The sequence below is a fragment of the Eptatretus burgeri genome, chromosome 16 (genome assembly GCF_056783735.1).
Source record: "Eptatretus burgeri isolate ZD-2024b chromosome 16, Ebu_testis_v1, whole genome shotgun sequence".
In the NCBI taxonomy this organism is placed as follows: Eukaryota; Metazoa; Chordata; class Myxini; order Myxiniformes; family Myxinidae; genus Eptatretus; species Eptatretus burgeri.
In genome coordinates this window covers 15385999-15402527 of record NC_140976.1, presented here as the reverse complement: position 1 = coordinate 15402527, position 16529 = coordinate 15385999, and the positions used below count along the sequence as shown (strand labels likewise).

The 16529-nt window shown below is 45.1% G+C and overlaps 1 protein-coding gene across 3 annotated transcripts in view; it reads left to right on the top strand.

Annotated features, from left to right (window-relative positions):
* Window positions 1-16057, top strand: part of LOC147010589 (actin remodeling regulator NHS-like) — a 139476-nt gene extending 123419 nt beyond the window's left edge. For 2 of the 3 annotated variants that reach the window (XM_085859241.1, XM_085859239.1), the window contains 3 exons: window positions 9669-12821; window positions 13145-13247; window positions 14275-16057. In XM_085859241.1, the coding sequence (XP_085715367.1) occupies window positions 9669-12821; window positions 13145-13247; window positions 14275-14878 (3860 nt within the window). In that variant the 3' untranslated portion in view covers window positions 14879-16057. The remainder of the gene's footprint in view (window positions 1-9668; window positions 12822-13144; window positions 13248-14274) is intronic. The other variant, XM_085859240.1, reaches the window with a different exon arrangement.
* Window positions 16058-16529: the final 472 nt, after the last annotated feature.

Sequence of the window (16529 nt, the reverse complement as noted above, 5' to 3'; positions counted from 1 at the left end):
TAAGAGTTCAAGTTTGCGAAGGAAACAGGATGCCCAGTCACCGACTGGCTTTGGAAGCCAACTTTGAAATGTGGTTTGCCCAAGAAAGATTGTGGCTGATAGTGAGACCCAGGAGTTTGAATGACTGAACCTCCTCAAGAGAATTGTTAAGAAAGTAGATGGGAGGATTTGCCAGATGGTGCTTTCAGAGAGAGAGAGAGAGTGAGTGTGTTTGATTTGTCAGGATTGAAAGACACACTCCAAGTGTTTGACCATCTTGTGATTTTTTTTTTCAAGGTCTGAACAGAGGAAAGAGGCTGCAGCCTGCCTGTCTGAAGGATGAGGAATGTCATAGAAGAAGGTGGAATCATCAGCAAATAGATAAAGAGGATTTTCCGGAGAGTCAAAGAGATCATTTATGAAGATCAGGAATAGGACTGAGACCAGAACACTACCTTGCTGCACTCCAGCCTTGACAGGGAGAGCTGTCCAGGATTGTCCAGGATGAAATGATTCCATTGATAGCCACATGTTGTCCACTAGAGTAGAGGAAGTCAGTAAGCCATGTGTGGAGTTGGCTTTGGATGTCATATGCAGAGAGTTTCGAAAGCAAAGCGAGATGCCAGACTATCAAAACCATGAGATATGTCCAGAGAGACAGCCCTGATCTCATGTCTGATATTCAGGACCTCCATCCATTGTTGAGTGAGTAGAAGCAGCATGTCCAAGGTGGAGTGACCTGGTCTGAATCCAAATTGGTGATCTGAGATGACGCTGGTTGAGAAAAGGAAGGACGATTTCATGTCGACTGCGATGATGGATTCCATGACCTCACTGATGATTGGAAGTAAGCAGAAAGGTCTGTAGTTAAGGGGATCTGTTTTTGCACCTTTTTAATGTAATGCAGTGATGTTGGGAGATTTCAAACAGATGGTAGATGAGGTAGGGCAAATGACAGGGTGAAAAGGACAGAATGAGGATGAGCAAGAGCAGCAGAGCAGGTTTTCAGGACATGTGAGCTGATGCCATCTGGTCCAGTTGCAGAGTCAGAGTCGAGGGTTGAAATAACCTTCTCCACCTTTTCAGGTGCAAAACAATCCAGGAGCAGTTGGGTGTGACAGGGAAGGATGGGTATTGAGAGTGAGGGATTGGGGACACAAGATTTGGTAGCAAACACAGAATTGAGGCATTCAGCCTTCTCACGAGTGGAGTCAGCTGTAGTGCCATTTGAAGAGAGGAAGGGATGGAAGGGGATCATACACCAGAGACAGACTTAACAAGGTGCCACCAGGTTTTAGAGGAGGGATACAAGTTTGAAAGGTCATTCTTGAGATCAAATAGATGTTGTTTTCTGGCTCTCCATAGAGTGGACACATACTTGTTGCAGGCTTTGTGGAATGAGCTGAGATTGCCTTCCGGTCAGGTTTGCTTTCCAGGAAGAGAAGGGAAATTGTTTCAGAGCAACTGCCTCATCTCAGGATTCACTGTACCATTGGCAGGAAGAAGCGTAGGGTAACTGAATACATGATGGGATGGATCTGTGCATAAGAGAGAGCAGGTTTCTGTGGAAGACTTTCCAGGCTGAGTTAATACGAGAGGTGGTTTAGGAGACCAGTCCTGAAGAGGTGGCTGCTTGCAGTCCTTTCCAATCTGCATGAGTGAATGATCAGACTCGCCGGCGTTGAGGCAGCTCTCTGAAAAGAGCCAGAGAGATGTTGACTCTCACAAGCATATGATCAGATGAACCAATTGAAGCAGATGAAGAGCAGGAGACATTTACAGTGAAGTTAGTGAAGGATTTGCCATTGTATTGGGAGAAATCAGGGTTGAAAAGTTCACAGATTGAATCAGTCCCATGGAGTCACGGAAGTCCTTTGCTAAAGTGCCGTGGCTGGTGAGAGAGGTACCAACACCCAGCCAAGTTGCATGGTGACAATTGAAAACACCACATTTGAGGAAGAGAGTGTTGGGATGAGTGGTTAAAAGTTTGTCCACGTTGTGTGTGTGCGTGTGTGCGTGCGTGTGTGCGTGCGAGAGACAGAGACATTGACATGTAGATGGAGTCGTTGCTGTTGGGAGGATAGTACAACACAGATAAACAGAGATGGGAGTGGAGGGGAAGTCACAGCCAAAGGTACTCCTGGATATTGGGAGGTGAAGCATCAGCACACGGGCAGTGAGAAATTGAGTTCTTGATTTAAAGTGCATCTCAGCCACTCAGCCACTGGGGTTCAGGTTGATTAAATCAGAGGAGACAATAGCTGGGGAGAAGCACTGAGGAGTCAGAGATGTCCTGTGGGAGGAAGGATTCTGTTAAACAGATGTTCGGTTTATCGGCAGCGGCCTGAATTGAGAGATCTGGCAGGTTGGATCGTTGACCTCGGATGTTTGTAGTCCACACAGTTAGGGATAGGGGGAGGAGGTGTTTGGACAAGAGGGAGGCTTTCAGGGGATCGGTTGAGGTTGGAGGTTAGAGGTTTTAGTTTGTCGGGTGTGGGGGAATGGTTGAGTGGGTGTGGTCAGGGGGGAAGGTTTGAGTGGGTGGGGTGAGGAGGCATGGAGAAAGAGGGGACATGAAGCTTTGAAGGGATGTGGTGAGGGCGGAAGCAGAAAGAGGGAACATGAAGTGGAGGAATGCAAACAGAGATAAAAATCATGGGATGGGAGTTAAGAATTTTTGTCGAAGGCAAAAAGAAAGGTGGTTCTGAAGGTGTGAGAGAAGGGTTGATGGACCAAACACTTAGCTGACAGTTTTGGAAAATAATATTTGTGAAGAAGAGGAATAGATCATAGATCATAGATCAAGAAGAAGAAGAAGAAGAAAACCATATGGGATACTCCTTACACGTTGGGTACTCTTGAGGGAGAAATAAGGAAAGTGAATCATTTTTAAATGTTTTAAACTGCTTTCAAAGGAAGAAGTGTTTATATTCAATAAAGATTCAGTTTGGGGATATTGAGAAAAGGGAGGAAATGAATGGAGAACAGGAAGTACAGGCAGAAGGAAATTCAAGTAGAATGAGATCACTGTAGAGTGGGAAGATGAAGTTTTTTTTTTTGTTTGTTTTTTTGTTTTTATTTTTTGAAGCAAGGAAGAGAAATAGGAAATCGGATAATAGGATAATGGCGTCAAACTGATAACGAGCTCAAACACAACAGAAAGGGGACAGAAAGAAGAGAAAGAAGGGATCAGGGATTAAACAGCAATGGAACAAAAAAACCAAAAGGTGGGTGGAGGGAGAGAGAGGAGAAACCACAACAACCGGCAAAGGAAACGAAGGGTTAATGAGGGTAGAAAGGCTGCATGGATGGGGGATGACCTGAGGCGGTGACGAACAGCCATATTGAAGCCTTGGATGGGAAAATGAGATTTAACAGATTGAGGAAGTTGATCCCACATGAAGGGGAAAAAGAGGAACCAATGAGTGGAGGTGAGCGGTGAGCCTGACTTTTGGGAGCTTCACCAGTCGTGGGTGACCAGCAGACCACGTGCGCCCTGGAGAAACCTGAAAAGAAAGAACACGGATAGGGCAGAGATTGCAAGCCCAGAAAGGATCACCTCTAGTAGAAGATGTAGATGCCACAAACCTGTCTGCAATGTGTGAACAACAGGCCCAGAGATTTGTCTTCATCGAGGTCGGTTTGGTTGATTTTGAGGGTCTCAGTTTCCATGGCGTCAAGATGTGAAATCAGTAAGATAATAATAATTTTGGGATAATAATAGCTTGGAAAGTGTTGATATAGTTTTTGGGTTTAACCACCAAAAAGGTCAAATTATACTATTATTTATTTTATTTTATGATGTGGTTTTTTTCGACATCGTCTTAGCTAAGGTTTGAAAGGAGCTGGAACACAAATCAGGTGAAAACATGCAGACAAGAAACAACACCAGACTTAACTTCAGGCAAACACAGTCACTGAGTTGTTGGGGGAAGTGATGTAACTTCCCAGGGCACTCTGGGTGATGGTGACGCAATCTTTATGACGTTGCTTTTCTCTTCTCCATTCAATGGGGGCAATTAAGGAGAAATTTCCTCCTACCCATGGATACCAATGGACGAAGCCATTGGCATTCATGTGGATGTAAGATATCCGAGGGTGTCCTTGTTCACCTTCCTCATTCCAGGGCTCTCCTTACCTCCACTCACAGGACAGCTCAACGTTCTTCACTTTGAGCTGTCTTGTCTCGGCTCACATCCTGAACCAACTATAAACTGTCACCCTGGTGTTATCACAGGCAGCAGGGCCGGATTTAGGCATGGGCAAGCTGGCCAGTTGCCCAGGGGCCTCCACAACCAGGGGGCCTCCACATATTTCATGAAAAAAAAAATTGTAAGGAAAAATGTATTTGTGAGTGCCTGAATGGAAGTTGGTAGTTAGTGGAACAGATATAAGATATTCATCTTATCTCATTCTCTATTTTATATCGAAGTCAGTTGACTTCTATGGGAGTAGGGGACTTTGCACGTCTCTTTACTACTATTATTATACTCAAAATTTTCAGCTTACATTTATGGTCCTTGCATTTTTGAGGTTACTTTAATAGTTAGCTTATGTTTGGTTAACCCGGCTTTAGCCGTTTGCACTTTGCTCTTCAAAACTGTTGAGGTATATTCAGCTCACATAATGGCGAGAAACAGTGGACACGCATGCGTGTCACGCATGCTCACTTGTATCTTATGTGAGACTGAGATTAATAAGATTTACATCGGGAACATTCAGATTTGTCTTCGTAGCATCATCAATTTTGACGTAAACAACTCGCGTTGTCATCATGATGTTTATAGATGTACATTTTAATTCACATTCTTTGTTCTTGAAAAATATACTTTATGGATCACTGTAAATATGTCTCGTCACCTTTTTGGTATTCTAAGGTAGGGTGGGCCTCCACTACTGAAGGCTGCCCAGGGGCCACCACATGTCTAAATCCGGCCCTGACAGGCAGGGCATTAATGAGTATGCACTCCACCAGATGGGACATAAACCTGGGTCTGCAGGCATTGATGGCTGATGGTGGACAATGGTGGGCATTAAAAACCAGACACGATGGTGTAATTGTGAGAGTGTTCACTCTGAGTCTGGGAGGTTGGCAGTTCAAACCCCGGCCGAGCCATACCAAAGACTTTAATGTTCTGCTTCCTTCCTTGATGTTCAGCATTTAAGATGATAAGAGCTCAGACAATCCCCATCGGTTGGCATCCATGGGGAGGAGGCAATTCCTCCTGAGGAAATGCCCCGCTGAGTTTTGGTGGGAAAAACGATGCCATTGTTGTGGCATCGCTGATAATAACCAGTGTCCCGTGAAAGGATGGCACCTTCCCCAAGCTAAATGGCTGTGTTTGTCTCGTCTGTGTATTCATCTGCATGTCCGTGTGTGTGTTTGGCAGCTTGACCACGAGCCTTAGATGCTGTAAATCCAACAACACAAACAAAAACACCTTTTGGTAAATTATCGGGCATTGATGTGCCGACACCCTGGCAAAATTTCAAATTTGTGCCCAAATCCCCTTCAGTCGAACGTCAGGCCTGGCCAGCCATTTTATGAAGACTTGGGCCAAACTTCCTGCTTGTCCTACCCCACAATAATGTTGGAATCATCGTGGTTATTAATACGAAGCAATTGTAATCGATATTTGTATTATGCCCCTGAAAGCCTGGTGTTGGCGTAGTGGTTAGGGCAGCGGCTTGGGATCCAAGAGGTCCTGAGTTCAAGCCCCGTTGGACCACTGAATTAATACACCAGGGGGTCGACTCAGCCTGTCATCCTTCCGAGGTCGGCGAAGTGAGTACCAGTATACTGGGCCGGTGTATACCCCGGTTGGAATAGGTGTACCATATCCCTGTGTCGTAAGAGGCGACCAGGATTGCGTCAGGAAGGGCATCCGGCATAAAACCTGTGCCAAATCACTATGCGGGTCATAACAGATGATCCGCTGTGGCGACCCCTAACGGGAGCAGCCGAAAGAAGAAGAAGATTTGTATTATGCCCCCTCATTTTGTAATATTATTTATTTTATTTTTAGAGAATCCTCGTGTTGTCCGCCAGCTCGCAGCTGAATACAGTTCCAGACTTGGTGGAAGATAGTGCCTCAACAAAAAAGTGAATTCTACAAATGCTAATTACTGCAGAGATTTTGGATTTTGCCAGGGTACTGAAACACATGGTAGATTATTCAAAGTATCACGATGAGGTATTTCGAATATCCACCTTCGAGAGTGAGTGATATAAACCCCTGGAGGATGAGGAAACATCGCCTCCCACTGGCACTGCTTCAGGGTGGCAGTTAAATTGCATTTGTTTCTTTAACAGGAATCAAAGGTGGATCCAGAACGGCACTCGGTGGAGCGCATACCTCCGCCAGGCTGGACAGTTTACATTTTGTATCCCACTGATAAGAGGCCTCATCAAGATCCAGACCTGAACCAAATTTCGAATCGGCTTGTTCTTGTCACCTTCCCAACTCATCCATCATTTTTTGAGATATCGTGCGATGTATCGTTTTCAGCTCGATCTCTCAATGATGAAGAATCACTTCAAACAATAAATAAAAATTACACGATCTCGATCTGGATCTGGATCTTCACCAAAAATCGAATCAAGTCCTCCTTGGCACACACCCAAAATGTCCATCAAATTTCGTCTGAATCTGTCCATAACCTTTTTGAGATATCCTGCTCACAGACAGACAAACAGACATCCAAACAGACAGACAGGGGTGAAAACATAACCTCCATCCACCTTTCGGTGGTAGAGTTAACCAGAAAGCAGAGTCGAGCATCCCACTGTTTGATTGTGGTGGTGGTGGTGTCATGGTTGAAGTGTCCACTCTGAATCTGGGTGATCGGTGGTTTGAAATCCTGCCCTGTCGTACCAAAGACTTCAAAAATGGTACGTGCTGCTTCATTGTTTGTTGCTCAGAATTTAAATAGGATAGAGTACAAATAAAACATAGGTTGGCAACAATTGCACAGGCTGGATGCGTATACTTGGCATCCTCTTATGTTGAAGTTCCTTGTAAGGAAGTGGGAGGATGTCTGGCTGGTAGGATGTATAAGTGTAGGATACCTCAAGGATCAGTACTGGGACCATTGTCCTTACTGTAATTAATTGACCGACTGGTGTTTATTTGTTTGTGTGTTTGTTTGTCGTGTTACTCTTCCTCCAGTTCTGGGCTGATTACATCCAGACTTGTTTCATAGGATCAGCACGAGCCCAATTAATGTATAGGAGTGTTTTTATCTTTTCCGGCGGTCTTGGGGAGTGGATGCAAATTCTCGATGTAAATGTGTATCGTGTCGCGCCGCCTCCAGGTTGGGGAGGGTATTACAAGTCTCCACCATTTCCAGGACGGTATTCCTGTCCCCACGTTTTCCAGTACAGTGAAGTGTTTTGAATTTATTAACAGTAGGTATGTTTTTGCTTCATGCACATAACAAAGGGTTTTTTTTGTTATTGTTTTTTTTTTTGCGTATATAGGGCTGTCAGTTGCCTAAACACCACCCAAATAAAGGTATGTGTCAGAAAAACGTGTTTAAAGCTTGAAACAAGATCGCCCATCGGGTGGCTACTCCGCTCGTTATTCATAATTGACATCAACGATTTGGAGAGTTGGGTGAAGAGTAGGATTTCCAAATTTGCAGATGACACAAAGCTAGGAGGCAAGGCAGATAGAAGTGAGGGTTGTGATCAGATTCAGGAAAGTCTAGGTACTTTAATAGATTGGGCAGAAGATTGGCAAATGTAGTTTGGCAAATTGGCAAATTGGCATGTCACACATTTGAAGGATCTGGGGTGGTAATGGATACGGAGGGGAAGCAGGCAGCACAGTGGCATTCAGAAATAGGTAGAGCTAACATGGTTTTTGGTTGTATTCGTAGGGGGGGTCAATTATAAATCAAAGAAGGTGGTGTTAACACTGCACTGTACAGGAACTTAGTGAGGCCTCATCTCGAATATTGTGCACAGTCTTGGTCACCACATCTGAGGAAGGATATACTAGCTGTCAGTCTGCCATCGAGAGGGTACAGCGCTGAGCTACTGGACTGATTCTGGGGCTAGCAAGGCAAAGCTACAAGGGGCAGTTGAAGGAGACTACTTCAAACATTGGAAAGGAGATGATTACGAGGGGATCTGATGGAGATGTTTGAAATAATTATTAAGGGTGTGGACGAGATAGGTGAAGTGTAGTTTTTCAGCAGAATGGACAGTGTTAGGACCAGAAGCCATAGCTTGAGGTTAGAGAAGATGAGAGTGAGAACGGTTTTAAAGCGTGGGTCTTTCAGTCGGAGATTGGTTTATGCATGCATTGGTCTCCCTGGAAAGACAGTGGCAGTGGAGAGGGTGTACAGATTTAAATGGGATTTCAATAGGTACCTGGATGCAATGGAGATGGAGAGGTATGGAGATATTGTCTTGTGATGATACTGGGGTTGGTACAATGCAGGCATAATGGGCTGAATGGCCTCCTACACCAAAGTTCTTCGTGTGTCCTTGTGAAGCAGCACAAACCATCTTTAAAGTCTTTAGTATGACTCGGCCTTGGTCAGATTTGGACTACCAACCTCTCAGACTCAGCACAGACACTCGAACCATTATGCCACAGAGTCTGTTTGTGATTTGTAAGAACTTGCAAATGCAGCTGCACACCATGCAGCAAATTGGGATGAGGGTTGCATACATTAAAGTATACTTTGTAGTGCAGATGTTCTCAAAAAAAGGGTTCAGCAAACAGCGTGGCACGCCCATTTAATTGGCTTAAACCCTTACCGTTTCTACGGCTTTGTGCCCGAACTTATCATCAGGCTTTCATCTATCAACTCTTCATTGACACCTTCCAACCCTTCAGCATTGTTGTTTAGTCTCCTTACTACTCAGAGACCATTGCTGCTGATGCGCATTACACCCTCGTGACTTTCCATTACAGTTTTGGACCTTTGTCATTTACGCCCCCCCCCCCCCCGAGGGTAACGTGACGCCAAGCTCAGAACGACACACCCCGGGGTCCTTGACCTCTGAGTAAGCATGCCAGGTTTGGTCGAGATCGGTCAAAAACCGGAGGAGTATGCAAACAAATAAACAGACCGTTCCCACTTTATCGTACAACCTGTGATAATAATGAGGATAGCTTGTTATTTGTCAATAAAATACTCAGTTGTTAATCTTGAGATGATTATCTTGTTAAATATTTTCTGTAATTGAGGACAAAATGTTTCTGATTCTTATTTTCAGCCGTTCCCGACCTGTGAAAGTGAAGAGGCCACCAACCAGCTTGTTCATTCCACAAACATTGATACCAAATGTTACTCCTTGTTTGTTTGTTTGTTTGTTGTTAAATAGTGATCCAAGAACCATAAAGAAGCATATAATAAATCACAATACCAGAATTACAGGGAGAATTGGCAAATGAACATAATTTTTTTGGATTTGAACTCAGGATCCTTGAACTGGTGGTCACATGGGAATGCTGGGAATGCTGGCCCCGTTTTTAAGTCAAGGACACTGCCTTAGCACGTAACTCTGGAAAGGACACAAACAAACGTTTCATTCATCTTGAGGTCAAATTTTTATTTGCCAGAAACCACAAACACCAAATTATATATTTTTGTGGATTCTTTGTAAGTCGAGTCATTTGTTGGCTGTGAGATGATCATTAGTGTTGAAAATGATCAATCCTTGTTTTTTTCAGCAGAAGATGCAGAAGACAGTGGCATAACCTCTGGATTAGGAACCTTCTTGGCCGAGGACGTTTGGATTCGGTCTACAACTTGGGGGCCACGAGGTGACCGGACAAGATCCACGCCAATCGTCTCTCCCTGTGAAAGGCGCGTCAGAGCTTGGCAGCGTGGTGGTACGCAAGCTACCCGCCTCTGCCGCTCACACGGAACCGTGTGTGCGACGGTTATTGGCAGCGACGGTGAGGATGGAGCACCTGCTCTTTGTTCTCCCAGCACTTCGTGGCGGGGTGCTTGGCACTCGCTGCCTGCACGTATTACACATCGGCAAGATACTGCTATTCCAGCTGAAAATGCAGTGAACAACTGTGGAATCGGGAAAGATACTCATCGACAGAGAGAGAAAACACGCTGGCATGATGATTCAGTTGTAGTCAATGAACCAAATGATGCCACAACAAAATCGGAACTTTCACCTCAACACCCACCACACTCAAGTCCTGGTGAACCTCAGGTTGTTATTTTACAAGCTGTGGCGAAGGTGGCCACATCCCCTGTTTCTTTCGACCACGCATCTGTGTCCAATAGGCAGACAGGTCTGAATATATCGAGCCAAAATGGTTCTTCCTCAACCATGTCACTTGACTCAATCTATTGGACACCAGTACCTGACACTGAAAGTCTTACAATGATCTTGCAGCGTGGTTTCTTGAGAGAAAAAGCTGCTCAGCGGTGCACACTAAGCAGCACACCTTTGGGACAGCACAAAGTTTTACCAGGAGATATTATGACAGCACCCAAGGCTGATCCACAGAAGCGATACAATGAAATGGACTTGGGCCGATCCATTTCTGATCAGGGCGACTCGGGCTCAATGTATTCGGTGGATGCTGATGGGTACTACACATCCGCATATTTTGATTCTGGATTGCGGACACGAAGAACAGCCGGCACTGGGTTTGAGACACGGGGTGTGGACAGTGGACGAGGAATGAGACGTCGTAGCTTCTCTATCACTAAAATGAAGAGTAAGCCACCTCCACCAAAACGTAATGTCTCGCTTCGAAGAAATTTTTCACCAAGGAGTGAAGCTGGCCCAATTGCTAATTCTGCCAAGAGGGAGATGTTGCGGAAACATGATGAGGGTTTGGAAGTTAAGACAACAGCTAATATTCATCACAGTGCGTGTAATGGTGGGTGGATGCAGAGAAAGTATTTTAGTTCAATCGATGATATTGTATCTGACACGTGTGCCAATTCCAATGAGACGGCAGAATCCGACGAAGAAAGGGAATGTCAGGAAAAGCAGATGTCAGAACTCCGACGCTCACTGAGGCTTGAAATCCAGAGGGCCCACGATATATCAGCTTGTCAGCGGTGTGCCACGGATTACGATGATCCTTGGGTTCTACGAGAAGACACGGTGCACTCGGATGTATTGATGGGAAGCCCGAAAATTCCATTCCCCATTCTTTCTCGAGTTTCTGCACCTTCTTCATCCTCCTTATGGAGCTCTGATAGCCCGAGAATCAGTGATACTTGTGCTTCCATATCCAGTTCGAGTGACACAACAGGTACAACCATCGTAGAGCGTCCTACCCCCTCACCCCCGACTGGCCTGCGAAAGTCATCATCAGGTTCTGATACAGCCTTATCACTCACACCGCCTGCTGCAGGTCCACACAAAACTTCTTCTCCTGAGAAGCTCAACAGTGTCACTTCTCCATCCAGTGGCTATTCCAGTCAATCTGGTACACCAACGTCTCTAATTCCTGCACCATTTTTCCCAAGGACTGGATCTCCGGCAGTACTCAGGGTGAAACCCAAGGTTCCAGAACGAACATCATCTCTGCACAATGACCTCTCCATCAAGACTCACAGGAAAGCCAAGTGTAATGGGCAGCATATTTCTTCCATTGAACAGCGAAATGCTTTGGGAGTGCCCATCAGCAGTGAAGAGGTGAAACATCGGTCACCACAACACGTGCATCGAGGAACATCTGCAGATGATCTTTCCTCATTGAGCCCTGCATCTGATCAGGCGCTGGCAACACCACCTGGACATTCACCGTTGGGACGGCAAAACTGTGTTATTTATACATCTTTAGTTCAACAACAAGTTGAAGGTGGCCTTGATAAAATGGGGATGATGTGCGCCAAAAATAATATCGACTTCGGTCAGCTGGAAGAGTATATTTCCCCCAAAAATGGTGGAGCTGACCACGTTACAGAACCTGCAGGAACTACAGCAATTCACATGCACTCAGTTGATGACAAAGACAAAGGCTATTTATTGCTTCCAGATCTGATTTCTGATATGAAAGGACTCGTGACAACAACAGCCCGCCCCACTTCTCCTTTGCTTCCGGAAAAGAGGCAGATAAGTGGATTGAACTGTGACAACAGTGAGTTGAAAGAAGCCCTCAGTGACATCCAGGCTTCTTTGAAGGACTTGTGCATCGGAACAGATCCCTGTGTTAATGGTGCAAATCGCATTCCTGAGGAGACCCTTTGTGACGCGTCCATCACTTCAAATATTCTCACCAATCAATCTGATTTGCAGAAAAATGACCTGGATGGCTTGATGAAAGACAAAGCGAGCCATGTGGGTGACTTTCATCCATTTCATGATTATCCAGCCCGTGGATTCGAAACTGTTAATTTGCAAAGGCCCTGGCCACAGAAAGAGGTCATTGTGGCTTCAGCATCTCTACCTTCGAGACAAACTGACGTCTTTGTGGAGCGTTTGCCATCACAGAAAGTAATTAATGGACCTCTTTTGCAGGCCCAAAAAGAACCTGTGCTCTCAAAAACAAACCATAATTCTGCTGATGAAAGTCTTTGTCTCCAGACCATTGTCCTGGCAAAATTGCCTGAACTGAACCAACCGGCAGTTGCAATGCAGGTTCCTTCCACCAGGCCATTGATTGCGAAGAAAGTCCCATCTGCATCAAAACCAAGGTGTGCAGAACGTGTTCTCTGGGATAAAGATCAAGCATCATCTTCCTCAAGAAGCCATATCTCAGATCTACAACCATCATGTACCCACCAACAGGGCCTGGTTAGCTTGAGCACAGGCACAGATCTCCCAGGACCTCCAGTAGGACTTCCGGATGTTCAGGAGGTGTTGGAGATTGAGAACTCCAACCCAGCAGCACAAAGAACAGGTGAGTTGTGGGGACGATGTGATTATACGAGGGTCTAATGGATTGTGTATCCTCACCAGCAGAGGGGTGGTTAGTTGTTACCAAATCACCAGTGGTCTAATGCATTGTGTATCTTCGCTAGCAGAGGGGGAGAAGGGGTGAGGGGTCGTCATTACCAAATCACCAAGACAGTGACTCTCTCTGCTGCTAATATTGTTCAAAAGACTGTGGTCAAGGTGCTTACAATGCAATTTGCATCTCTCACGATGCACAAAGGAAATTTAACCGTTTGTTGCACCAGAATGAACTTTTGGAACTCATGGTGAGGCGTTACCTCTTTACAGGGGACAACATGCCAGAAGGTCCGATCCCAAAGACCCCCGGTGAAGGATCATTGCTGTCTCCCAACTCGATGTCCACGGCAGATTTGTTTGCAGCTATTTACAGGCAAGCTGGGGGGATTTGAGGAAAGTTGCCTGCTTGGCACATTTCCAGGATATTATTGGATTTCATAAAGTGGGATTTCATTGAAAGCATGTTATGACTGTTTGCATCGCACGAATGCAGAAGCCAATTATTCCAAGAGAAATGGTTTTATGCCGGCTTTTTTGTTTGTTTGTAGACTATAAAGATCTCACTTTGTCACACAATCAATCACCTACCCAAATTGGAAATTCAAAATTCTACAAAATGCCTTGTTGTGCATTCCATTGGACGAGCACCCATGGATGTGAAACTCCTTTCAGGTCTGAAGTCTCAGTGAGTCGATCCTTCTTGGGTGGGTTTGTCTTCAGAATCCAGAAGTTCAATAGTTCATTCTCAAAACACGAATGATTTTTTTTTGTCTCATATTCACCTTCATTGATGCAGTTTAGCCTTAATGAGCACAAAAGTGGTCATTAAGTAGCCTCGTAATCAATAAAACTAAAGATAATGGCAATGTATGTGACATAATTGGGTGCATGGATATATTTAGTTCTTCATATGCAGCCTGTGACTGCTTGGCTGCATCATTTTCTGGGGGCACAGCTATGCCGCTGATGCAATGCCCCTGTTTCTAGCTTGCTGGTACTCATTTTGCCAACCTAGGAATGATTACAGGCTGAGTCAACCCACCTGATGTTGATTCAACGTCTTGACAGGGGCTTGAACTCAAGACACAGAGATCTTAAGCTAGCCACCTTAATTATTAAGCCAACACCAGGCTGGTGCATGGTTGATATGGGTATATTGGCCATAATAGCAGTGGGCCATAATAGTGGTGTGTTCAATTTAAAACGATGGTATTTTTATTCAGAATGAGCACACGAGGTGAGACTATGCGCTCTACGAGTGCCGTTATCGTTTTATGTAAGCATTGATTAACTTGTGACTTTCATGGAATTGCAATTTGAAGTATATCTTCTTGACTTGTTGAAATATTTCTGGAATTTCCTCCTAAAAGTATTGTTTGACTTTCAAATGTACCTGACAGGTCCAAGCTTAAAGTCCTGGGACGTCGGGATTCGGCCGAGCGCAGCCCGAACTTGAATAGGGTTCCGAATGAGTTGCGAAAAATGACTTGCGTCTCAAATGGAGATCCCGCAGCGCTTTCTAGCCCTCACATTGCTTCACGTCGCACCGGCACAAGCCAGGAACAGTTCAAGGCACTCCTTCTTCGTAAGGGTTCACGCCTCGAGTCGGGGTCACGGATGTCAGCGACGGAACTGTTGCGTTTCACACGCGAGTCTTCTGCCAGGGTTATAGATGGCCAAGAGGTGACACAGCCACCCTCATCACCTGTGCCATCCTTGCGCAGTCCCTCTTGGCGTGGTTGTGGGCTTTCTCCTCGTGGAGTGCTGGGGAAAGGCGAGCGCTGGGAACGTCCTAGACCCGGACAAAATGGCAGCAGGCTGGACTGGAGTCCAAGAGCTGAGAGTCAAAATGCTGGGAGTCCCCTCGGGCGCAGTGGAAGGCTCGGCAGATCTGCACGTTTTGCCGGGCCACGTCGACCCTCCATGCAGCCCATCTCCGAGGGTGATGTTGAGACAGTGGAGAACTGCAATGAAGGAGAAGCCCTGGAAGTAACAGGAGTATGAAACGACAAAGACTGTAATATTGGCCGCCATTTTTCTCACATCACACGTTAAACCATAAAGATAACATTAGATGATACCAACAGTACTTGGTGGCCCTGTATATGCGACAGGTTCTACAAACCAACAAACGGTGTAACAGTTCATTTCAACAGTTGTCAGAGCCATGTTGTGACAGTTATCACTGTAAATGAGGTAAGAGTGTGCATAACATCGTTTTGCCAATTACCATCGCATTGCAGTGTATCTAAACACACACACACACACACACACACACACACACACACACACACACACACACACACACACACACACACACACACACACACACACACGTATTTAAACTGCTGCATGGTTGTTCCTTCAGTTATTTTGCCCGGTCGTGCACAGACCGCCTGTGATGTCGTGACTTCCTACTGACGGTTTGAAATCATGTCTGTTAATGTACCTCTTCGTCGTCGTGCTCCCAAAAACATTTCATGCCCTCTGGTTAATTTTGATACGTGTGAGCAAGTTCTCTGTGACATATGGGTAGTGCTGACCGCTTGAAAGCCTGAGCTGGAAAAGAAGCCACCTGCTGTTACACTGCACGTGACCGTGACACGAAAACACAGACAGGTTCTACTTCGTAACAGAATGCTGGAAGATGAGGTGCAAGTACCGTTTAAGTGTGAGGGTTTAGCAGGTGCTGATCGGGGTACGAGAAGTTATGATTGATCACCAAGTTTTTGCAGCAGTTCAGTTTGTGATCATAATGATGGTGTTTAAACATTTGGGAATGTTGAACAAAGTGACAGAATGTAGGCAAAGAAGGAAGTTTGGATGAGACGTTACATTACGTACTGTACATAAAGTGTTTTGGAATGTTCTTGTAAAGAGCAATGATATTGTGTTATGTGGATATACTAATTAACTATTGTGCGAATTGTTTTGGCCTGACCACTCGCGACAGCCCAGTAATCTTCACCAGGTGTTCGATTTCAGACAAATACTCACCAGGGTAACAAACTCACCAGGGTAACTGTCTGAGACTATTTATTCTCAGTGTGTGTTGCCAAAGAAATTGAATGATACACATTGGTGTTTCCAGTGAATATGAAATATTTCAAAATGCCATTATATTCTAATCAGATCATGTACACAGCTGATTTAAAAATGAAGTGTTTCATGCGGTTCATCAAAGTTTATTGTTGTTTGTTTATTCTCGGTCTCAATCGTTTCTGTTCTTCAAGAGTCTTCCCCATGATGGTCATTTAAGCCTTTTTTTATTTTCTGACACCTCTTGCTTAAAACCCAAAAAGTCAAAAGGATCGTGAGGCCACACTTTCACGGTCTGTATTCGTGCTGAAAATCAACATCAAGCGAGCTTTCGCCCTTCTGCTCCACGCGAGGTTTCGGTCCTCCCTGAGCTCGCCTTTGGGCACCTGCATTACCATTTTACAGGCGTACCGCCGCAGTCAAACTACCCGCCTGGATTATTACTGTTGTAGGGTTTGTTTCTACAATTGGCACCCCCAATTTTAATGGTACCAATGAGTTCTTTCGACCCCCAGGAGTACTAAACCACCACTTAGAAATTTATTTATTTACTTATTTTTTCTTTCCTGCATTCTCAGCTCTCCAAATTTCCGAGCTGTATCTCAGAGCCGGCCGG